Here is a 25,383-nt window from a genome sequence, read left to right on the forward strand (position 1 = left end):
TTTCGGTGAGACCAAAAAGTTACGAAAGGGAAACAGAGAGTTTGCAATCCCATCTCGGTGAGACCGAGATCCCTATCGGTAGAACCAAATTGCTAGGGTTTGGCAGTGGCTTATGACAAGTGAAACTCGGTGGCGCCGGATAGAAAGAATCGGTATGACCGAGTTTGGCTTAGGGTTTAGGTCATATGTGGATATCGGAAAGTAGTTGAGGGTTTTGGAGCATATCACTAAGCACATGAAGCAAGAGGCTCATTAAGCAACACCTCATCCCTCCTTGATAGTATTGGCTTTTCCTAAAGACTCAATGTGATCTTGGATCACTAAAATATAAAATGAAGAGTCTTGAGCTTTTGAGCTTGAGCCAATCCTTTGTCCTTAGCATTTTGAGGATTCCACTTTCACATCCATGCCATGCCAATCATTGAGCTTTCCTGAAATAATCATCTTGGAATAGCATTAGCTCAATGAGCTATATGTTGTTATGAATTACCAAAACCACCTAGGGATAGTTGCACTTTCACTCTCTCTTTGTCAGGAGAGCTCTGGCCGGATTATGGCCAACAGGATTGGGATGCGGACGACGAAGAAATTCGACGCCCACCCACCACCCACTTCGTAGCCACTGTCGATGATTTAACCGACATGCTCGACTTCGACTCCGAAAACATCGACGGTATGGACGACGATGTAGGAGACGAACATGAACCAGCGCCTATAGGGCACTAGAAAGCCACCTCATCATATGACATATACATGGTGGACACACCAAAAGAAGACAACGACGAGGAAAGGAAGGACGCTATGAAGGCTTGTCCCCTCGAGAAGCAGTCAAAGCGGCGGCGTAAGCGCCGCCCCAAATCCCGCCTCGGCAGAAATAACGATCATACAGACCCAGCGTTGGAGCAGGGCGAACCACTGCCAGACCACGGCAATACGGAGAATCAAACCGAACAACCCGACTCTGTCAAAGATAATAGTCCAGACGACATCACACCGGATAGACACCCGGAGCAACAGAATGCCCATCAAAGGCTTGTTGCCACCGCAAGGAGTCTAAAAAAGCAGAAGCAAAGGCTCAAGGCTGCACAAGACACACTCCAAATTAGATGGAGCAAAGTACTCAACACAGCAGTGAAGTACAGCGGCAATCGCCCCACCAAGAGCTACCCAAAGCGGAAGTTGCTACATGAATTCGATGAGGAGGCCTTAGACCCCCCCACAACCAAAAATTAAAGCAGCCATCTGGGCGGATAGACGACCTCATGGCCAACATAAAGTGGCAAGCAATGCCGCACATAAGCCAATACGCGGTCTACGCGAGGGCTCGCATCAAAAGGACGGCGAAACCAGAACCATCTATGGACCACGCAAGCGTGCTCCAACATACGATGCAACACAACAAACATCTGAACAACGCGGTACACCCAGATATAGGGGTGCCGCACACCCCCTATGTTTCACCGATGAGGTGCTGGACCATGAATTTCCAGAGGGATTCAAACCCGTAAACATAGAGGCATACGACGGAACAACAAACCCTGGGGTCTGGATTGAGGACTATATCCTCCATATCCATATGGCTCGGGGAGATGATCTCCACGCCATTAAGTATTTACCCCTCAAACTCAAAGGGCCAGCTCGGCACTGGCTTAATAGCCTCCCCGATAGCTCCATTGGAAGCTGGGAAGAGCTCGAAGACGCCTTTCGGGCAAATTTTCAAGGGACTTATGTCCGACCCCCGGACGCGGATGATTTGAGTCATATAACTCAACAGCCCAGAGAGTCAGCCTGAAAGCTTTGGAATAGGTTTCTTACTAAAAAGAACCAAATTGTCGACTGTCCAGATGCCGAAGCCTTGGCAGCTTTTAAGCATAGCGACCGTGACGAATGGCTTGCTAGACACCTCGGCCAAGAAAAGCCGAGAACAATGGCAGCATTAACAAGCCTCATGACCCACTTTTGCATGAATGAGGATAGCTGGCTAGCTAGATGCAGCACCAGCGACCCCAGTACATCCGAAGTTAGAGATGGAAACGGGAAATCACGGCGCAACAACAATAACAAACACCGGAATAAAGAAGACAGCACGAAGAGCACGGCAGTAAACGCCGGACTCAAAAGCTCTCGGCCAGGTCAGCAAAAGCCGCCCTCTAAAGGCACCAGAGATGAACTGTCCAGCCTAAACAAAATTCTAGACCAAATATGTCAGATCCATAGCACCCCTGGTAAACCCGCTAATCATACCCACAGAGAATGTTGGGTCTTCAAGCAGTCCGGCAAGCTCAACGCCGTACACAAAGGGGAGGATACACCAAGCGAAGACGAGGATGAGCCTCTCAAGCAAGACACTGGGGAACAAAAGAAATTTCCACCAGAAGTCAAAACAGTAAACGTGTTACACGTGATCAAGGGGAGAAACAAAACGGTACTCCCAGAAAAATATGCCCAAGGGCCTATCTCTGTGGAGTCCTGCCACTGGTCGTCTCAACTGATCACTTTCGACCATCGTGATTACTTAGCAAGTATCCGGCGTGCAGGATGGGCTGCCCTGGTATTAGACCCAATAATTGACGGATACCACTTCACACGAGTCCTGATGAACGGTGGCAGCAGTCTAAACCTGATATACCGGGATACAATCCGCGAAATGGGGATAGACCCAACGAAAATTCGCCATAGCAATACTACCTTTAAAGGAGTAACGCCAGACCCAGGGGCTCATTGCACGGGCTCCCTGCTACTTAAGGTTATATTCGGCTTCCCCGATAACTTCCGTAGCGAACATTTAACCTTCCACATTGCTCCGTTCCAAAGTGGCTATCAAGCACTACTTGGACGCGAAGCTTTCACTCGCTTTAATGCAATACCGCATTACGCTTCCCTCACGCTCAAGATGCCCAGTCCACGTGGCATCATTACAGTGAATGGAAGTATTGAGCGATCTTTGCGCGCCGAAGAGAGTGCGGCTGCCTTGGCAGCCGCACACTAAAAATGGCCTCACCAACTAAAGCATTTAACAGGTCGTCAAGACCTCGGACACGGTTAGACGAGTCCGGCGCAGCTATATGTAATTCATACCGGATCGATGGTCACACCCCTATTACAAATACAAGGGGCTCAACACGCGCAGACAAGTGGCAATTTTTACTCATCTTGAATTATACATGGTTTCTTTAAAAACTATCTTTTTGCACGACAACTTTTTCACCTAAGTTCCTCTCTTTTACAGATGATCATCGTGCTACACCCGTCCAGGATACAGCACAATGGAGACACAGGCGCAGACGTGCAGCAGGGACCCGCTCCAAGGATTCTTTTTAGATTAAGACCCTGCGTAAACCTTTTTTACTGTCTCTTGTTGATACACATCCACCGAATTCTCAGCACAATTGAGAAGGATGCTGACGTCTTGGCATGTGGCCACGTCAGAATAATGCACGTACCTGGACACAAGGGGCTTCTTACAAAGGGCACTATTTAGGCCCGGTTTATACCATAAAGACCGAATACCTTAGGGAGTGTTCGGCGTCGCGAGTTTGGCCTTATATGCATCAGCTCCGAATCATTGTCTTTGGTCAAATGTTGGGTTTGCCCGGCTCCTGTGCTTTGGTGCCTTCCGTTCCGCTTTACTGGCTAAGGCAGCACCAGGAGAACTACTGCGATTGTGCCCTGGTTCATCCGGACGAGCACCTCAGTAGAGAAAGCCGAAAATTGACTGTCATGATATAGCGTGAGACTGGTCAACCACTCGATGACCTATAGGGATGTTCGAATTCCTCCGCCTTAACGAAGGGTCGTTTCCCGGCCAGGCATGTACGCACACCGAGATCGGGAGAGTGCGGAGCCACCAGAGGCTATCTAGTAGCCCCACTGTCAAACTCCTATGGCTAAGTGAAAGTGTTAAAGCATTATGGTCCGGTTGCCTCGTTCGCTGCGCTATCACCTCCTTAATAGGACCAAGACATTGGGTTAAGTGCGAACACGCGTTTTTTGTGAGCACCTCCGCATTATATGTGTGGAGGCTGAAGCCGACGACTGCAATCTTTCAGGTTATACACATGTATACATAAACGGCCGCATAGGAGGCATCATATTACTTTCAGGCAAAAGTATAAACACAGCCTTATAACATTTCATACAAACATTGTGCTTACAATAGGAATACATGTCACTCAAACATAATATTCTTCGAGCATTGGGCCTCTATCAAACGAGCACCCTCGAGAACCTCCTCGAAATAGTGCTCGGCAGCCACTCGGCCTATGGCCGAACCCTGCGCCGCAACAGTGGTAGCGTCCATCTCCGCCCAGTATGCTTTAACACGGGCAAGGGCCATCCGCGAGCCTTCTATACACGCCGACCTCTTCATCGCATTAATGCGCGGCACCGCACCAAGGACCTCCTGCACTAAGCTGAAATAGCTGTTCGGCTTTGGCTTTTCTGGCCATAGCTGATCCACGACAAACCTCATGGCGAGTCCGGACAACCTATTCAGTTCGGCCCATTCGGCTAGTTGGTCAGTCAATGAAAGCGGGCATTCTGGAACGTTGAATTGCGACCAGAACAGCTTATCCACTTCACGATCTGTTTGACCTTGGAAGTACTTGGCCGCATCGGCAGCGCTCGCCGCCAAGTCCATATACGCATCTGCCGAACTCCACAGCCGATCCAGAGGGGCATACCGTGGATCTCCGAACTTCCTCCATAGCATGAAGGGCTTCCCAGCCGCAATATCCCTGGCTTCCCGCAGCTCCTCCTTCTTTGCTCTCATAGCAGAGCGGGTATCTTTGTCCACCGTCGTGGCCTTCTCAAGGTCCGTGGCCTTCGCTCGGTTTTCTTTTTCAAGGAGCCGGCAACGGTCGGCAGTGCCTTTTAATTCTACGGCCATCTTGGCCATCTTCTCTTGGCTCTCGCAGTGTGCGGCCTTCTCGGCTTTCAACTCTTCGGCCGCCTTCAAAGCAGCCGCATTACTAATCCTCGCTTGTTCCTTGGCTCGGGCGAGCTCCGCCCGAAGGGTCTCCATGGTGGCAGCTCCGTCTGCAGTCACAACATATTAAAGATACGGGCATCATGCTGCTCTTATTGTGTGACATTCACCAGAAAGCATTACTTACCCTGTGATTCATCAATCCTCTTGTTAACAAGCTCGATGTCAGCGTCTGCCGCATCCAGTTGCCGTTTTAATTCGGCAAACTCACTAGTCCGGCTAGCCACCGGAGCTTCCACCGCCTGCACATAAAGGCAGTCTGGTTATTGCCTGGGACTATGATCCTCTGTTCGCCGCCATTCTCGTCGACAACCAGAGTCTCAGGGGCTGCTATCTACACAGGGCACACCTAACATGTGCGGTACTATCACGTACCTCAAAGCCTGTCAGTAGACTCATAAAGGCTTCATGTAATCCGCTTTCGGCGGACGAAATTCTTTCCATCACCGTACCCATAACTGCACGGTGTTCTTCTGAGATGGCCGCTCACCCCAACAGCTCCCTCAGAACGTCCAACCGCATACCAAACGGTGTCGAACTCTTTTGTTCGCTCTCCTCAAGAGCCAGACACTGGGGACTTCGGGGGTCTATGGGATTATCTTCTGGCCTCACCAGATCTGGAGAGGCCCTCTGTGACGACACTTCGGGGTCGCCCGCTTCTTGAGCGGAGGAGTCCAGGGGAGGCGTTTCGCTCTCCATCATCTCCGGAAGAAGATCCCCCGAAGACGAGCTCAGCTGAAAAGGGCTAAGACCCGAACTGCAAGATATATGCGGCGGTTATTTTCTCAGAAGAAAGATGGTATACCTTCACTATTAAAGTATTTTTTGGATCACTTACGACTCGTTGGAGGGATGATCCCCCGCGGACTTTGTGCGGCAAGAGCACCCCCCGAGGCAGGACCCTCTGTTGAAGACTTCTTCTCCCATTTGGAGGCCTCGGCTTCCGGATCCACGGAAGCAGTCCTCTTCCTCCCTCGGTCATCCTCCTTTATGGAGGCGCTCGTTCCCTTGGTTGGAACTGGCAGCGATGGGGGCCCGCATTTGCCCGTATTATCCTCCCCTGTATCTTCCTTCGAGGGCTGGGCAAGGTGCGAGCTCGAGCATCTTTTCCAATACCGGATTTTCCAAACCCTCAGGGAGGGGGGCCAAACACCAAATCATATTCGCCTTTTATTAGCCAGTCTTGGTCAAAGAGCGAACTCTCAGAAATAACTTCATGATGAATAAAAGATAATGTGTTCGGTTAGAGGGTTTCTTACTTGTTCGGCGGCGCGGTTGCTGCTCAGGCCCACGTCCTCGGTAGTATCCGGACACTCTATTTGAGGTCCGAAGAATGACTTGTACATCTCCTCGTGCGTCAGGCCGAGGAAACTTTGAACTGCGCGCAGTCCTTCTGGGTTGAACTCCCACAAGCTAAGGGGCCGGCGTTTGCAAGGCTGGACTTGACGAACCAGCATAACTTGCACTACCACAACCAAATTAAAATCTCCCTCGAAGAGATCTTGAATGCGGCTTTGCAGTATAGGCACATCCTTGGCTGGACCCTAGCTCAGACCTCTGCTAATCCATGACATCAGTTGTGGTGGGGGGCCCGAGCGGAAAGCGGGGGCAGCCGCCCACTTGGCACTTCTGGGATCCGTGACGTAAAATCACTCTCGTTGCCATAATTCGGACACCTCTGGAAAGGAACCTTTCGGCCATGGAGCTCCTGCCATCTTGCTTATTGATGCGCCTCCGCATGTTGCATGTTGCCCCTCGATCATCTTCGGCTTCACTTCAAAGGTCTTGAGCCACAGGCCGAAGTGAGGGGTAATGCGTAGGAAGGCCTCACACACGACGATAAATGTCGAGATGTGGAGAAAGGAGTCCGAGCTAGATCGTGGAAATCTAGCCCGTAGTAGAACATCAAACCCCTGACGAAGGGATCCAGAGTGAGGCCTAGGCCTCGGAGGAAGTGGGAAACGAACACAACGTTCTCGTTGGGTTCGGGAGTAGGGACGACCTGCCCTCGAGCAGGCAGCCGATGCGAAACCTCGGCAGTCAGGTATCTGGCCTCCCTCAACTTTTTGATGTCCTCCTCCGTAACGGAGGAGGGCATCCATCGGCCTTGAAGGCTGGGTCCGGACATGATTGAAGATCTGGAGCACCTAACCTGGGCTTTGGGTGTTAGAACTCGAGGCGGGGGAAGGGTTCGATTGAGCACGAGAGGGAAAAAGCGAAAACCTTGTCCCTTTATAAAGGGGGTGAATATCATGCGTCCTCTCCGTAGCCGTTTAGGACTTGCCTATAATCTAGGAGTCCTAGACACAGTTGGGTTACCCACGCCCGTATTAATGAGAATCCCGTAATAAGGGGACACGATCTCTGCTTTGACAAGACGTGTCGAAAAACTGCCTCGCGTTATGTGCGGGGCTGGTTGAAGGAAACGGTTCGAATAATCACCGGGCCATGACATAACATCATGCTACCAAAATAAGTCAGCAAATTGGATTTGCGAAAATATTATTCTCTCTACGGTGGTATGTGGAACTTATTTGCAGGGTCGGACACTATCCTCGTATTCAAATTCTTCTGTGATGTATTCAGAGAAGGAACCCGCCTTGCAATGCCGAAGACAATACTACGCGCCGGACCCATCATCATTGAAGCCTGGTTCAGGGGCTACTGAGGGAGTCCTGGATTAGGGGGTCTCCGGACAGCCAGACTATCTCTATTGGCCGGACTGTTAGACTATGAAGATACAAGATTGAAGACTTCGTCTCGTGTCCGGATGGGACTCTACTTGGCGTGGAAGGCAAGCTAGGCAATACGGATATGGATATCTCCTCCTTTGTAACCGACCTTGTGTAACCCTAACCCTCTCCGGTGTCTATATAAACCAAAGGGTTTTAGTCCGTAGGACAACAACCACAACATACAATCATACCATAGGCTAGTTTCTAGGGTTTAGCCTCCTCGATCTCGTGGTAGATCTACTCTTGTACTACCCATATCATCAATATTAATCAAGCAGGACGTAGGGTTTTACCTCCATCAAGAGGGCCCGAACCTGGGTAAAACATCGTGTCCCCTGCCTCCTGTTACCATCTGGCCTAGACGCACATTTCGGGACCCCCTACCCGAGATCCGCCGGTTTTGACACCGACATTGGTGCTTTCATTGAGAGTTCCTCTGTGTCGTCGCCATTAGGCTCGATGGCTCCTACTATCATCGATAGCGATGCGGTCCAGGGCAAGACTTTTCCCCCTGGACAGATCTTCGTATTCGACGGCTTTGCACTGCGGGCTAATTCGCTTGGCCATCTGGAGCAGATTGAAAGCTATGCCCCTAGCCATCAGGTCAGATTTGGAAGTTTGAACTACACGGCCGACATCCGCGGAGACTTGATCTTCGACGGATTCGAGCCACACCCGGGCGCGCCGCACTGTCATGATGGGTATGACCTAGCTCTACCGCCGAACAGTACCCCAGAGGCCGCGCCCGCATCAGCTCCGACCCTTAGCTCAGAGCCAACTGCGCCAATGGAGGAGGGGTGGCTAGACACCGCCTCAGGGGCTGCAGTCTCAACAGTGATCAAGCCGAACACCAGCCTGCTCCTCTGCGAATCCCGTGACTCCAAGGTGCCGGACTCTTTTCCGGACTCCGAACCATCCGCGCCCTTGCCAATCGAATCCGATTGGGCGCCGATCATGGAATTCACCGCCGCGGATATCTTTCAGCACTCGCCCTTTGGCGATATTCTGAATTCACTAAGGTCTCTCTGTAGGATCGAGGGACTCATCCAGTCGATGTTGAGGGGGCAGCCGCCGCCGCATGACCTGCTCAAAGATCTATGCATGATCGTAGCCCTAACCAACCCTGACCCCCATCACTCTCTCTCCACAAGTTCATCCAACCCAAACCGAATCCAATCTCCTCGCAGCCGCTTCATGTTGAATGTTTCCAAGGAGGACTTGGAGTCCTTTGAGCGGATCCTATTCATACTGGATTAGGCGCGCTGGTTCTACAAGGATAACTCTGTGGAGCACAACCCCTCTGAGGGAGTCCTGGATTCGTGGGTCTTCAGACAGGTGGACTATCTCTATTGGTCAGACTGTTAGACTATGAAGATACAAGATTGAAGACTTCGTCTTGTGTCCGGATGGGACTCTACTTGGCGTGGAAGGCAAGCTAGGCAATACGGATATGGATATCTCCTCCTTTGTAACCGACCTTGTGTAACCCTAACCCTCTCTGGTGTCTATATAAACCAAAGGGTTTTAGTCCGTAGGACAACAACCACAACATACAATCATACCATAGGCTAGCTTCTAGGGTTTAGCCTCCTCGATCTCGTGGTAGATCTACTCTTGTACTACCCATATCATCAATATTAGTCAAGCAGGACGTAGGGTTTTACCTCCATCAAGAGGGCCCGAACCTGGGTAAAACATCGTGTCCCCTGCGTCCTGTTACCATCCGGCCTAGACGCATAGTTCGGGACCCCCTACCTGAGATCCACCGGTTTTGACACCGACACCCTCCCTCAAGTGCCTCTCCTTCAAGGACTTTACCTCCCTCAGTAAGATTGCTCCTTGTGTCCTACCCCCTCTCAACCTCTCTTCGTATGGTTTAGGACCCTAAACCCCATCGGATATGATGATTCTTGGTGATTTCCTCGCTAACTCTTCCACTATCTCCTCCGTCGTCTCGTCCTCCTCGTTTGAGCTTGATCTCGTAGACTATCCCGTTGAAATGCGTGCCGCACACCGAGCTTCCCATGCGTGCACCTCGGCCGCGACTTCATGGTGACGCCGCGTCACCAAGGCTCTTCCAACACTCGTGATGGGTTCTAGCAATTGCAACGATAGTAAAAAGGAGGATTGAAGGAAGGGGTGGTGCGCCGACGACCCTGGTACAGGGAGAGATGTGGCTTAGTGGGGTTGGGTTCTATGGTGTCCCAATCGACTTTAAATAGCCGACACCCGGGCTGACAAAGCAGCGATTTGAATGCGGGCGCCAGATTTGGCTTATCGTTCACCGCACCATTGTGAATGCCGAGTAGACGCACTGCTGGTTAACCGACTTGAATGCGGTTGGAAGCCATCCCGTCGCCCCGTTTGGCCATGCCTGCTCTGAACCGATATGAATGTGGCACGTAGAGCGAGCGGGTGCAGCGGGAGAGGTGACTTGAATGTGGAGCGGCGGTGTGAATGCCGGACAGGGGGACGGCTGGTCAGCCGACTTGAGTTAGGTAGAAAGCCATCATGTCTGCTTTGAACTGGCATGAATGTGGCGCGAGTAGCTCGTGGACGCGGCGAGAGATTCGAGCGAGAGAGGCGGGATAAGGGTTTTGGACATGTGCCATCAGTGTCGGAGACATACATGATGGATGTCCGGACGCCCACAAACCACCCCTATGTTTGGTTCCGGTTTGTGGGATTCCGCACATTTGAATCGGTCAGGACAAATTTGATGGCCGGCGTTGATGACCAAAAATGCCTGAACTGTCCAATCCAGCGATTAAGAATTGATTTGATGAACCACCTTAGAGTTGCTATAAAGGTTGCAGTTCGCTAAAGCCGGGCAAGTGCCTTTCAACAAAAGAAAAAATAGAGTCAATTACACCGATGGTGCTACAACTTGACGCAAATGGTCACTTTAGTGTTCGAACTTGTGGCATACATAGAAGTGGTGCAAAAACTTGGCTCGAACATGCAAATACGGTGCAAATCTCGTTTCTATACGCCGGTAACGCCGACGGGGCATGACAGCATGGCGTAGGGCCCGTTGTCAGTGACCATATTGGGAAGACATGTGTGTGGCGTGCTCTTTTTGCAAAAAGGGCCCTTGAATTCTTATTTTTCCTTTTTTCTCACATAAAGGCCCCCATTAAGTTTATACAGTAACTGCACGTGTGGCATCAGATGGTCCCACTTGTCAGGCAAACATCACAAATTTTATTAGTTTCAGAATAAAAAATGGAAACCACGCATTACTCGAATCGGTGACGCTTGGGTCAAACGGAGTGCGCGGCTAGCCAACCCAGCAGATAACAATTGAAGTCATATAATGATACTAAGACTTTTACATCCTGACCTAAAATAATGTAAAATAAGAAGAAGGAAAAAAATCGCGGGGAAAATAAGAATTGTAAATTTGAAAAAAAAAAGATACCGCCCTGGGATTTCGTACTAGAGACCTGACAATTACCACTAGCAGGACCTAGCAATACAACCACTAGCATTTCATGCCTTAAACATGTATTTTTTCCTTTTCATTTCTTAGCCTCAAAATATGTAAATTGAATTGTAAAGTCGTATTCATTTGCGAATCTGCAGTCTGAGGCACACTAGGCTAATTTTTTTTCATATATTAAATTAATTTAGAAATACAAATATAATTTATAGAAAACACACAAATTTTAAAAAATTGCATGAAGACTTATAAAACATCATAAACGAATTAAATCTTGGACAATTTTGTATACAACATAATTATTTTATAAAAAATGTTTTTTTGAACTTATAGGATAATTTACTTAAATGGAAATATTTTCTAAAGTTACTTTGATATTTTAATTCATATAAAAATTATAAAAATATTTCATAATTTAATTTGATGGATTTTAAAATTAATAGGTGAGTATTTTTTTGGTTTATATATTTATTTATATGTATATTATTTATAATTACAATTTTTTGGTTTGATATTTATAGTTATAAAAAATCTGTTATAGACATGTAAATTGTAGCCCAGGAGCACGTTCTGTTATAGACATGAACTGTAACAATTATATTTACACATCAGAGTCCATTTATCTGACAAAAAAAACATGTGAGAGTCCATAGTTGGAGTGGCACACCCTCCTACATGTTTTACACGGGTAGCTTGTTCACGGGCGAAACTTTTTTTACGGATTAAAAATCTTGATTTATGTTACTTAATTCAAATATATCTTTATCTTTATCTTTATCTTTACCTAATATTAAAGGGAGGATTGTTTCTCCAGTTTTTTGGCTTTAAGGTGGGACCTAGATAATTTTCGTACGTCCCTGTTGTTTCCTCCTGCGGGAGTTTTCATGTTCTCCGGATTTGTTTCGGTCAAAAAGCAAATCACAGGACGCACAAGCCGCAATGGGCCGGCCCATTGGCGTACGACCAGAAAAAAAATTCCAAAAAAAAATACTACAATACTAGGAATCGAACACAGCAGCTAACGCTAGAGAGTTCACAATACTATCACTAGACTAAACAAGACAGGGTGATTAATTGGCCGCACGAAAATTTAAATTAAACTCACTTGCGCCAGATACTAAGAGAAAAAGGTTTTTTAAGTGAATATGTTTTAGAACATGAAATTTTTACAAAGTTGTTAACATTTTTTTAAATCGAACATTTTTTAAAAGAACAATATTTCTCTTTTTATTTTTTTTAAACCTGAGTATTTCTTAAAACACGAACAATTTTTTAAAAGTAGGAGGTCAGTTGTTGTGATTATTTTTCAAATTTGCAAACATTTTAAAAACCAAAATATTTTTTGAACTTTAATTTTGAAAAGGAAAATATTTTTTAAAACATAATTTTTTCATCTATACTTATTAATAAGACTTGGGGAATTTTTGAAATGTGCCCACTTAATGCATTGTTTTAGTTCAATTTATTAAACTAGGATATGAAAGGAATATTTTTATCTATTGCGTCTTCATGTACGACCAGTCTTACTCAGCCCAGTGATTCTCAAAATGCATGAAGAGTTCAACTAGATTTCTGACAAACTACTCAATTTACATGATAACACTGACATATATTATGTGTGCTTTTATCTATTATATTAGCCAGATTATAAAAAATACTTTGTTCAATGCTTAGCCAGATTATAAAAAATACTTTGTTCAACGCACTTATCTTCGCCGGACACGAAGGCGGCTCAACAATCCAGCTGTTGGACTGTCCAACCTTGGTTAGTGACAACTGATACCGTGACATAGGCAACGAGGACGATAAAGATGACAAGCGGAAAACATGTGTCTCTGTTATATTGAAATGGAGGATGTGGATCTGACAATGAGGTATTAGTCATGTTTATTATGTTATGGGCACAGCGGATAAGGGCGTGTGAAGACTGTTTTCTCCCGTTGCAACGCACGGACATGTTGCTTAGTAAAACTTATGTACGCTTATGCATCAACAACTGAACTCTGGGCTGGTGGGTAGCCGCGCACGTCAGTTAGACCGCGGTCACCGATACGGCGGTACGAATCCCTCTGCGCCATATTTTTCATTCTAACCAAATTTGGGATGTTTCACTATTAAGTCAGACCCATCAGTGCCACATGCCTAACAGGTGCCTTTTCGTGAGAAAAAAAAGTAAAAATTGACAAGTGATACCCATCAGTTCCACGTGTCTAACAGGTGCCTTTTCATGAGAAAATAAAAAAAATTTGAGGGCGTTTCTATAAAAGGAGCACGCCACACGCCTGGCCTTCACTATGCAGTCACTTACAGCGGGCCCTATGCCATGATGTCATGCCTCATCAGCGTTGCGGTCATATACAAACGAGATTTGCACCGTATTTGCACGTCCAAACTAAGTTTTTGCACCAGTTTAATGTATCCTGCATGTTCTAGCACTAAAGTGATCGTTTACGCCAAGTTCAAGCACCATCGGTGTAATTGACTCGAAAAAATAACATGGCACATAGTTTGTGCAGCAATGAAGTTTTGATTTACGTAAAGCATGTAATACGCTTTCCGGCTTGAGTCACAGCTCCCATACTCCACTGCCCCCCTGCTCGAGTCCGGCCTACAGTGAGGAGACCGGAGCCAGAGAGGGGCGGGCGAGCGCGAAGCGAGTGGGCGGCGGCGAGCGGTGGATGGCGATGGCGGGCGGCGGGGGACTGAACCGGTCCTCATCGCGGGGGCAGCTGCCGCCGCAGGAGCTCCTCGACGATCTCTGCAGGTGCGTAGCCCTAACCCATCCCCCGATCCCCATCTCCGCAACTCCATCCGACCCAAATCGAATCCAATCCAATCCAATCTCGTGCCGCAGCCGGTTCGTGCTGAACGTGCCCAAGGAGGACCTGGAGTCGTTCGAGCGGATCCTGTTCCTGCTGGAGCAGGCGCACTGGTTCTACGAGGACAACTCCGTGGAGCACAACCCCTCCCTCAAGTCCCTCTCCTTCAAGGACTTCACCTCCCTAAGTAAGATAAAGATCGCCCCTTTCCCCTTTAAATCTACTCCTATCTCGTCACGGTCCGGGACTCTGAGCCCCGTCGAGGATGATGATTCTTGGCGGATTCGTCGCTGACTCCGACATTGTCGCCGTCCTGGTCGCCGTCGTCCTTGTGTGTGCAGTGTTCAACAGCTGCGCCGCTCTCAGGCCCTACCGCGCGCACCTCGACGACATCTACAAGGACTTCACGCACTACAAGTTCCGGGTCCCCGTCTCCGGCGCCATCATCCTCGATGACAACTATGACAGGGTAATTCTTTGTTCACTCTGTCTTTTACGCCCATCCGAGAGCATGTTACTGCATCCCTAGATGTGGTTTAGGAAGTAGGAGCAGGCTGCTAGGTCGGAACATCAACAGATATGCTAAAGATTGGAATTTGGAGATAAGCAGCGCGTCTGACATCAGTTGCCCTGCTCGAAAGGATGCAATTTAAATCCTAGCATGTGCTACCTGTTAGCCTCTTATAGACGAATCACTTAATTTTCTCAATTTGCATATAGCTTCACACTATGTTATGCAATAGCCCTCAATTTCCTCAGGAATTTTGTTGAATCTCAAGGTTTGCTGACTTCTCCCTTTTTCTCTGCAGTGCTTACTTGTGAAAGGATGGAAGTCTAGTGCCAGCTGGAGTTTCCCCCGTGGAAAGAGGAGCAAAGATGAAGAGGATCATACTTGTGCAGTTAGAGAAGTAAATTTCTGGGCTTGATCCACGCTGCGCTTTACAGTTTCCATCAAACATTCTGCGCTTGTAGGGAAGCAATACTATTTGTTGATATTGCTGGGCAGTTATTTTCTGGTTTGCTGAACATGGAAGTTCTTTTTTTTTTACAGATTAGTTTCCTAGCAATTCAAATTTCAAAGCCCTAGATATTCTATGCACCCCAACTCATCGCATTCTTGAGTTAACGCCTGCATCCGTTCTCTACATATGGGCGTCTTCTTATGCCAAAAATGGACCACATCAATTTTCCTTTTGGCAATGTGTCACTGTCACAATGTCAAAGATAACAAGTGAATCCCCAATTTGTAGCATATTTACAGAAATAAAAGTCTCATGTTTCAGCTATTATTTCATTCTTAGATGTGTTCTTTGCTAGGTGGGATATCAAGCTCTCTAGTCGTCTATACTGTTTTCCTCGACCGAGAATGAGGCAATTTAGCACCAATTAGCTGTATTTATGCCCATTAGTTCTCTGCATAAATTACTTGAAGATCTGAAGTCATATTTTTTCTTTTGTCCAATTACGAGCTCGTCCTGTCCATGTTTTACACTTCGCGGCTTTTCATTTCATAACCAATTTTACCTAAGTGACATTTATTTGCATAACTATGCAGGTTCTGGAGGAGACTGGGTGTGATGTTTCTAAGCTGTTGAAAATGGATGACCACATTGAAGTTTCAATTGGACAACAGAGAGTTCGACTCTATATTATTACGGGTGTTAAGGAAGATACTGTTTTTGCTCCTCAAACTAAGAAAGAAATCAGTGTATGCAAATTCTCAAATCTTTCCTCATCTTTCTATTCGGTAAAACATTTTTTTCCGCACCTATCAACATCATGTTATGAAGATATGGCATGGTATTGGTATGCATGTCATGGTTCCTTGATCGGTAGTCTTCAATTGTTGTTAGTACTGTATATGTAGTAATAGTTTCTCCTTTCTGAATAACATATTGTAATTGAATGGTCCTGATGTTTTGCAACAATGCATCCCAGCTGAGAAGTGGCACTGTGTAGATAAGTGTTACTATTTTTGTAACCGCTGACACATGCCCAGACTCTTTGCAATTTCACACATGTTTTTCTAATCAGCACATTGCATCCCCACATGTTCTTATTTCCTTGGTTTGAACATTACCACATGACCAAACTGCTTGCAAATTTCTTATTACCCCGTATGCTATCTTAGATATAGCGTTGTGTTAGTAATTTTTGTGTTTGCTCGAGCTTCAAAGCTATTGTATTTGCATTGTTTGGTTTTTATTTACTATTCTCTTTCTTCTTTAAACCTTTTTTTTTTGGTAAATGAGTGAAATGGCCACTGCTAACCTTTTCTCTCTGCGAATATGGCAGGAGATCTCATGGCACAGAATTGATGATCTTCTACCTGCTAGTGATGATGCAATATCTCGTGGAGTGAATGGGATGAAGCTTTATATGGTTGCACCATTTTTGATGTCAGTACTTCTTTACACTATTGTTTATATCTTCCTTTGTGCAGAAGTTGTTATATGCATTGCTCCCATGGTGGCTGTTAAACTCTTAGCATGTTCTATTGGTTCTGCTTCTTAAATGTATTTTGTTGGTTCCACATTATTTGGCGCCTTACGGTTTTGCTTGTCCCAGGGGTCTAAAATCATGGATAGGCACACATCGGTCCCAAGTATATCAGAAGTCAGATACATCTGCTAGAGGTTTCTTCTGCTCCCTCTTATGCCCATTGTGGTCATTGGCCTAGATAAAGACATTCCTGAGTACCCACGAATTAATTCTGTATTAACTGTTTTGCTTCAAATTTACCAAGCCCTGTTCTCTAAAGTCTAAAGTGAATCCACAGATGTCTTTCCAAAGTGAACCAAAGCTAATACACAAGTATAACATATTCGAGGGCAATACTATATTCACGAGCAACTTGTGGTGCTTGATATATACCCATGGTGAACCTGTTGTGACATGTACTGCTCTCTTACATTGTTGTGAACCCTGAGGTAACATCTACAGTAACATCACTGTGCAGGTACTGTGTGGAAAGCGAAGAATCCCTCGGGTGTCTTTGTGCCTGTCGAGAACCCTGTTATTACTAGAGCAGGATCTGACACACAGAACCCTGTAATTACTAGAGCAGGATCTGGCACGCAGCACGTCGACAACCGCCCTGGCAAAAGCTTCAGAAGCTTCAGATTTGATACGGCCAGTATCCTGCAGTCCATGGAAGCTTCCTTTCTGCATACCTAGGATCCTCACAGATCATCAACTCCTGTACCCCTGATGTGTATAGACTATGGAAAGCCGTTGTCCCTCATTGTTAACTGGAATCCTTGACGCCACGGCATTTCGTCTTCCCCATCTCCTCTTCTGTTGGTATCTGTAATCTAGAACACAACAATTGTCACATCTTTCTTGAGTTGTTATAACGTCATCATGTCTTTCGTACACTTAAGTTCTCGCTTTTGCTTTAGGGAATATATGTGTCTGAAATTGTTTGCATGGTAACACTGGCTAGTGCAGGAAGAATTCATGTGTGCTATGGCCCTTTTCTTAGCATGTGGGTCATATATTAACCAGCTTTCTAATCGGTCGGATGCTGAATAAGACAGTCCTTTTTTGGCTTATTACAAGCCTCTGCACAAATGGCTTAAGGACCAGTTCTTTTTTGAGCCTATTTGGTTAAGGTGTACGTACACAGCTTTCATATTCTCTTGCAACGTCACCTCTCTTGTGCCACTCTCCTTGTAACAAACATAGGAATACATACAAGTGAACTGCAGGAACGGCATAGGTGAAAACACATTGATTTTTGGAGCTAGCAGTACATAAATCAATGAATCACATCACTACAGGAATAAATCATAACACTTGCAGTTCTTCTGTTACCACATGATGAGCTTTCTTTGCAGCTATTTCCTATCACAAATGCAGCAAGAAACAGTAAAAAGTACGACAACAAAAAAGTTGTAGCAACAAGAGGCAAGTCTTGTAGCACCCATGAACTAACTCAACATGGATCAAACATAGGTTTTAGTAATTCAACAAGAAGGCTTCAAATCAGCATTCACCGCAACACACCGATATCACTAATTCAACATTGAATCGAACACAAGTTTGCTAATAACTTGCAGCATTACGCAGGTGAAGTAGGCATTGTCTGATCAAAAGAACAAGGAGTCCAGAACTCTACTAGCCAACACGAAAGAAGTACCACCATGACCGAAAATGTACTTGCTATAGGGTTTAGGGATAGGGAACTCGGTAAGATGGCAGTATGGCATATCAATCAATTGCCATTATTTGCACGGACAATATGGACTTCCATGGCGCTCCTTTTGTTGGTCAACAGCTCAAAGGGGCAGATATCGTCCATCTTCAGATCATTGTCTTTGACAAACTTCTTCCATCCACTTACAACTCGATAATTCTCACGTGAACTGCTAAACTTCCCCTTCCATTTCTTCCCAAGTAGCTGGAAATGGACGACTCGCTCATCTCCAAGATATTGCTCGGGGACAATCTATTCCAGATTTCAACACATTAATATTGTGTGTGTGTGTGTGTGTGTGTGTAAACTGAGGTATGACTGGTTATGAATGCATAAATCCTGATCAAGAATACTGTAGTGTTTTCATCAATAAAGAGAAGTACGTAAGTTTCAACAGACTTAAACGTTCATGATCGAAGATACAACAAAATATGGAGGGAGCCACTCACCAGGATGAATCCTTTATGAACATTGGTCCTCCCCATCAAAGCAATAAAGATGGGAATGTCAGAGTCTTCCCTGCCATTGTCGTCAGTACTTCTCTACACTTTTTTTGTATGTTCCTTTGTGCAGAAGTTGTTTATAAGCATTACTCCCATGGTGGTTGTTAAAATCTTAGCATGTTCGAGTTCTTGTGTCTCAGGGGTCTAAATTTATTTGGTGGTTCCACATTATTTGGCGCCTTACAGTTTATCTTGTGTCCCAGGGATCTAAAAGCATGGACAGGGACACATCGGCCCAGTATATCAGAAGTCAGATACATCCGCTAGAGGTTTCTTCTGCTCCCTCTTATGCCCATTGTGGTCATTGGCTAAGATAAAAACATTCCTGAGTAGTCACGAACTAATTCTGTGTTAACTGTTTTGCTTCAATTTACCAAATCATGTTCTCTCAAGTCGAAACTCGATCCACAGATGTCTTTTAAAAATGAACAAAATGCTAGCTAATACAAAAATATATAACATGCTCGAGCCCGGAGAATTATATTCAGGAGCAACATTTCGTATTCGATATATACCCATGTTGCACCTGTTGGGACATGTACTCCTTTCTTACATGCTTGTGAACCTTTTGATAACATCTACGGTAACATCACTGCACAGGTACTGTGTGGAAAGCGAAGAATCCCTCGGGTGTTTTCGTGCCTGTCGAGAACCCTGTTATTACTAGAGCAGGATCTGACATGCAGCACATCGACAACCGCCCTGGCAAAAGCTTCAGATTTGATACAGCTAGTATTCCGCAGTCCATGGAAGCTTCCTTTCTGCGTACCTAGGATCCTGACAGATCATTCAACTCCTGTAGCCCTGATGTGTATTGACTATGGAATGGCGTCGTCCCTCATTGTTAACTGGAATGCACAACGCCATGATGTTTCGCCTCCCCATGTCGTGCTCAGTTGGCATGTGTAATGTGGAACGCAACAATTGTTACATCTTTCTTCAGTTGTTATAAATGTCATGTCTTTCGCACACTTAAGTTCTAGCTTTTGCTTTAGGGGATATATGCAATGTCTGAAATTGCTCGTATGGTAACACTTGTTACTGCACTTAAGTTCTAGCTTGCGCACTATGGTCCTTTTTTTTTTAAAGTATGTGGTCGTTCTAATCGGCGTTAGCTGAATAGGAGTCGGCCGTTTTGGCTTAAGCCTCTCAATAAAGGGAATGATAAGGGCCACCTCTTTTGGGCCTAATTTTTTGTATATAAGGTGTGTACATAAATGAATACACATGGATTTTTGGAGGTGCATAAATCCATGAATCACATCACTACATGAATAAATCATAATACTTCCAATTCTTCTGTTACCACATGATGCTCTCAATCTTTGCAGTTATTTTCTACCACCAATGTAGCAAGAAACAGTCATAGCAACAAGAGGCAAGTCTGGTAGAGCCCATGAACTAACTCAACATGGATCAAACATGAGTTTTAGTAATTCAACAAGACGCTTCAAACCAATATTCACTGTGACACACCGACATCACTAATTCAAGGAGAATCATCTGATCAAAACAACAAGAAGTCCAGGACTCTACTAGCCAACATGAAAGAAGTACCACCATGACCAAAAATGTACTTGCTTTAGGGTTTAGGGATAGGGAACTCGGTAAGATGGCAGTATGGCATGTCAATCAATTGCCATTTTTTGCACGGATAATATGGACTTCCATGGTGCTCCTTTGGTTGGTCAACAGCTCAAAAAGGCAGATATCATCCATCTTCAGATCATTGTCTTCGACAAATTTCTTCCATCCAGCTACAACTCGATAATCCTCACGCGAACTGCTAAACTTCGCCTTCCATTTTTTCCCAAGTAGTTGGAAGCAGACGACTTGCTCATCTCCGAGATATTGCTCGGCATACTTGTCAGGGACAGTCTATTACAGATTACAACACAAGAGTTAATAGGTCACCAGCAAATTAATATCACGTGTGAGGCCGGGGAGTCCCCCCTTTTTTAAAAAAAAAACGTGTGTAAACTGAGGTATGACCGGTAATGAATACTATACATCATGATCAAGAATACTGTAGTGTTTTAATCAATAAAGAGAAGCAAGTTTCAACAGACTTAAACGTTAAAAGAAAATAGGAGGGGAGCGACTCACCAGGATGAATCCTTTATGAACGTTGGTCTTGACCATCAAAGCAACAAAGATGGGTATGTCTGAGTCTTCCCCTCCGCTGTCTGAGCGGATAGACTGGACCTTCTCCTTCACCTGCTGCTCCTGAGCAGAGGTTAGTCTGGTTTTACTCGTGGTAATATATCCATCCTTCAACTGCTGCTTCTGAGCTGAGGTTAGATTGGCTTTTTTTTCTAGAAGCACGCCTGTAACTGCGTGCATTCTGGACATGATCTTCTGAGGAGAAAGAAGCTGCTGACAAGCCATCTCCTTCTCCTGTGCAAGTACAAAAAAACTAGTAAATACTATAGCTGCAAAAAATTGATGTGCGTGTGTTCTTTTTTACAAGGGAGGGAATATGTTTTGTACTCTTATCATACCAGCTAATGATTCAGAGGAGGAAGAACTATTCTGCACTGTCCTGTTACCCTGACTTGACTCAACCGACTGAGGCTCTGTATGTGTTTCCAAAGTTGGTGGTGGCTGCATCTGCAAACAGTTCATAGTTCTCTCGAAGCCGGGGGGCTGCATTGCCATGCTCTGGGGATCAACATGGGAGCGGCTCCCGACTTCAGTAGTCTCTGTGGGAAGATGCGGATGAACCTGAGAATGGCTCACGGCCTGAGCAGGTGATTGCATTTGCATGGCCTGATGATGATGATGATCAACATGAAACTGAGTAGGCGACGGCGTTAGCATGAGCTGAGGAGAGCGGTCCATGGTTTTAGCAGTTTGCATCGGCTCACGAAGAAAAAGAAGGAGGTCAGCGGCGGCTTCAGTACGCGGCGTTTCCACGGTCTGAGGATGACCAGAAGAATGTTCGTTCACGGTTTCAGCAGCAACACCGGTGCGCCTTTCGAGCGCGCGGGGCGGGAATGGATCGACGACGGATAGAGCTTTCTCGCAGCCACGCCGGTCAAAGATCATGACATTGAACTGAGAGTTCCCCTTGTATCTGAAGATTATGGTGTCACCCATCTGTAGGCTGAACTTCTTGACGAAGGTCCCCCATCCCGTTGTAAGCACAAGCTGCTGTTCTTGGTTTCTGGCAACCTTAATTATGTAACTACATCCATTTTTTGTTTCTAGTTTAATCTCTTCTGGCATCTCTCCCTTCAAACGCTGAACAAATTCTTTCGCGATGATCTGCAGAAAAAAGTTTTAGAAGACAAAAAGTTGCAAATTTGTAGTACATGAAGTATGGAACAGTATGTGAGTTCTCGCCCTTAGTTATTGACTACTATATACTAGGCAGAATTAGAAGTAGTAGTAGTAGAAATTAAGTAGAGACATCAAGGATCTCCAGAACAAAACATAAAGAATCGGAGTTGGACTGCGTCTAACAATAGGTATTGCTTACCATATAGTGTTTGAAATCACCCATCATAGGCACCAAGAAATGTTTGTTCTCATCATCCTGATTCCTGTAGACTGTAGTGATGTTCATCCCGCAGTATGCATCTTTCACAAGACGAGTTTATCTTCTCCTGCAGATCAAAAAGTGGAAGATGACATGAACCAACCGGGGCTGGGCCGGGGGAAGAGAGAACTGCAGCAGCAGACGAACCAATCAACGGAGGACGGCCGGCCGGTGTGCGTCCGAGGAGAAGTCCAAGATCAAACCATATATGGCCAGGAAGGATCACAGTGAGGACACACAGGCAAACAGCGCTTACGATCACACCGGAAGTTCAAGCACCAGAACTCTTCGTCTTATAGTACTAACACAGAGGAAGGACGGTGAATGCAAAAAGTTTTACATCCATGTGAACACGAACAAGATTGCAAAGGACTAAAAACGGCCGTCTAGGGACTCCACCATCGAGCCTTCAATGGCGCGACTCTCGAGCTGACTGACTCACGTAATGCATGCATGCGCTCAACTAATCTAACCTAAACACCGACCTAAAAAATAAATAAAAAAATCTCCGTTCACACCAGGTTCATTAGGTTCGTAGAATTATTGGAGGATTTTCGTAGGATTTTTTCCTAGTATTTTTTTGAGAAAACTTTCAACCTGTTCATCGTCAATCATAGCAGTACAAAGAATATCATAAATAATAAAAATTACATACAGATCCGTAGACCACCTAGCAAGACTACAAGCATTGATCGAAGCGAACCGAAGGCGCACCGCCGTCATCATCCCTCCCTCGCTGGAGCCGGGCAAAACTTGTTGTAGTAGATAGCCAGGAAGTCGTCGTGCTAGGAACCGATAGGACCAGTACACCAAAACAACAACCGTTGCCGATGAAGATAAGCGTAGAGCGGAAGGATCCAACTTAAAGACACATGGACATAGATGACCGAAGATCGTATCCAACCGCATTGAACAACGTTTGGTACTTCGTTTGGTGGCTAGGAAGGTTTTATCCAATATGGGAGGCAGCATATCTTCGAATCGGTCCACCACCTCCTTTGACATAAGCATAATGTTGGTCCTATATGACTACTATTGCAAATATGGTGACCTTTTTTCGTGAGACAATTGGTATTTGGTTGTGTGCATCTTAGTTATGCAGAGGCTGGGTATTATTCATCATGCTTTGTAATTTTTTGATGCTACATTTTGAGTTAATAAAAGTGCTATTTATCAAAAAAAATACGCAAATTGTTTAGCAAGTTGTTGCTAGTGAGGGTCTCTTCTGCCATTTAGGTTGTGGGATTCCTAATGAATACATGCTTAGCCATGGTTTTTCTTTTCTTTAAAAAAGCTAACTCGGTAGTCAGCTGGTTGCAAAAAGACCCCTGTAAATACCAAGGCATCTCTAACAGATCCCCTATCCGTTAGAGAAGGATACAACTGATTATCTTTAAAGGAGGATAATTATCCCCTCCAACGGTGGCCGGTCCAATCCTCTATATTTAGAGGAGAACAATTTTTTCCTCATTCTTTTATTCTAGATGCATACATTTCAGGCAATTACAAAATGTATTATCAATCATTTGAATATTTCAAAGTAAACACTCACAACATATAAACCACAAACACACATATAGTTGCACGGATCAATCAATTAAAACATGCAAATAGTTCATCCAAAAGGCATCACACAAATCAAGTTTGATCCAAAATCACGACAACATAGCATGTTTATGTTGCGGATCGAGCCCAACCAAAGACAACAACATGAACTCAAACACCGTCGCTACCAAAGAAATCATGACCACCTACAAATTCCAAAATCACCACAACATAGATTGTTTTATGTTGCGGATCGAGCCCAAACAAAGGCATGCTCAAAGCATAACACAAAGCAAACCATCTTCATGTTGGGAATAGTTGTGAGTCCTTGCTCTTGATGGTGGCTTCACTGTTTATTGTGTCTCCATGGGATCACCAACTTCCTCGGCCTCGTCCTCCTCATCGACCTCGGCATCCTCTTTGCCGTCTTGATGATTGAACACTGGGTCATAGTTAAGATCTTCAATCCCAAGCATATGTGGCTCCTCAAGATGACACGAATTTAGCCATGTTCATCTCCACACTATGACAACAACAACAATCGTCAACACCCTACGTTCGCACCGGCCAAAATGCAAAGACAATATTTTTTCCTTGATGGCATTTCATCGACCACTGGCCACAACCCTTGTTGTCGGCAGTGGCGGCCGGACGCACCAGAGGAGTGGCCGTAGGGTTACCGGAGACAGGGTACCAGGCACCGGATCACTAGTAGAAAAGGGCCCATTTGTCCTGGTTCCAGAGGCCCATTTGTCCTGGATCCGGAACCGGGACTAAAGGGTCGGTACTAAAGCCCAATACCTTTAGTCCCGGTTTGCCTACGAACCGGGACAGATGGGGCTCCACGTGGCCGTTGCGGCTTGCCTAGGTAGGAGGGCCTTTTGTCCCGGTTGGCAGCATCAACCGGGACCAAAAGGCTTCCACGCGTCAACAGTTCAGGGGCTGGGGTTTTTGTTTTTTTTTTTGAAGGGAGGGGGGAGGTTTGGGGGTTTTGTAGGGTTAATTTAGGGGTTTCATATATTGTGTTAGCTAGCTAATAGAGAGAAGTGTCCTCTCTTATCTCCGTACTTGGTCGACGCTACGTACTATACATATAGAGAGGACTCGACATGCTAGCTAGTAAGCAAATGAAGGAAACCTAAGTACAGAAGATCGTCATGAACATATACAGAGAGAACTGATCGACCTCTCCTTCTCCGAGAGATTGGTCAAACAACAAGTTTTCGTATATCTATCCGACGCTACTGGCTACATATATACAATATAAGATCTCTTACAATCCCCTAACATCTGAACTCAAGTTCCACATGGTATTCTCCGGTTTTATTGATGACGTGGTCAAGAAAGAATCCCGCCAATTCCTCTTGAATTGCTCATATGCAATCTTGTGGCAGGAGTTCATTCCGCATCTGCCACATCTAATTTGAAGAAGGGGTCAATACATCTATATGAATGAAAGTCAACACAAATGATGGTAATAAAATGAAATTGTGAATATTATTGCTTACACACTTCAAATTGTCTTTTAGAGTAGCCCCGCTTATTCTTGGCCATCGCCTTGTAGATGAACTCGCAAACATAGTATCCACAATAATCATTCCTGGGTTCCTACC

At 45.6% G+C, this 25,383-nt stretch overlaps 1 protein-coding gene and 1 pseudogene across 1 annotated transcript; one reads left to right on the forward strand and one right to left on the reverse strand.

The window, feature by feature from the left end:
* The window catches only part of LOC125519239, a 150,480-nt pseudogene extending 126,234 nt beyond the window's left edge, over positions 1–24,246 (reverse strand).
* LOC125522726 (mRNA-decapping enzyme subunit 2-like) lies at positions 13,726–17,360 on the forward strand. The gene is made up of 8 exons (XM_048687764.1): positions 13,726–13,928; positions 14,019–14,170; positions 14,325–14,452; positions 14,793–14,891; positions 15,539–15,691; positions 16,279–16,382; positions 16,552–16,619; positions 16,943–17,360. Exons 1-8 carry the CDS (start codon positions 13,843–13,845, stop codon positions 17,158–17,160), a joined length of 1,008 nt encoding a protein of 335 aa, XP_048543721.1. The 5' UTR covers positions 13,726–13,842; the 3' UTR covers positions 17,161–17,360.
* Positions 24,247–25,383: the final 1,137 nt, after the last annotated feature.

This window comes from Triticum urartu, chromosome 7 (assembly GCF_003073215.2).
Source record: "Triticum urartu cultivar G1812 chromosome 7, Tu2.1, whole genome shotgun sequence".
NCBI lineage: Eukaryota > Viridiplantae > Streptophyta > Magnoliopsida > Poales > Poaceae > Triticum > Triticum urartu.

Excerpts from the sequence above, each read along its gene's own strand:
- LOC125522726 (XM_048687764.1), top strand. The coding sequence starts at position 13,843 with ATGGCGATGGCGGGCGGCGGGGGACTGAACCGGTCCTCATCGCGGGGG. Across the intron at positions 14,171-14,324 it reads CAAGGACTTCACCTCCCTAA|TGTTCAACAGCTGCGCCGCT; the intron begins GTAAGATAAAGA and ends TTGTGTGTGCAG. Across the intron at positions 15,692-16,278 it reads AAACTAAGAAAGAAATCAGT|GAGATCTCATGGCACAGAAT; the intron begins GTATGCAAATTC and ends CGAATATGGCAG.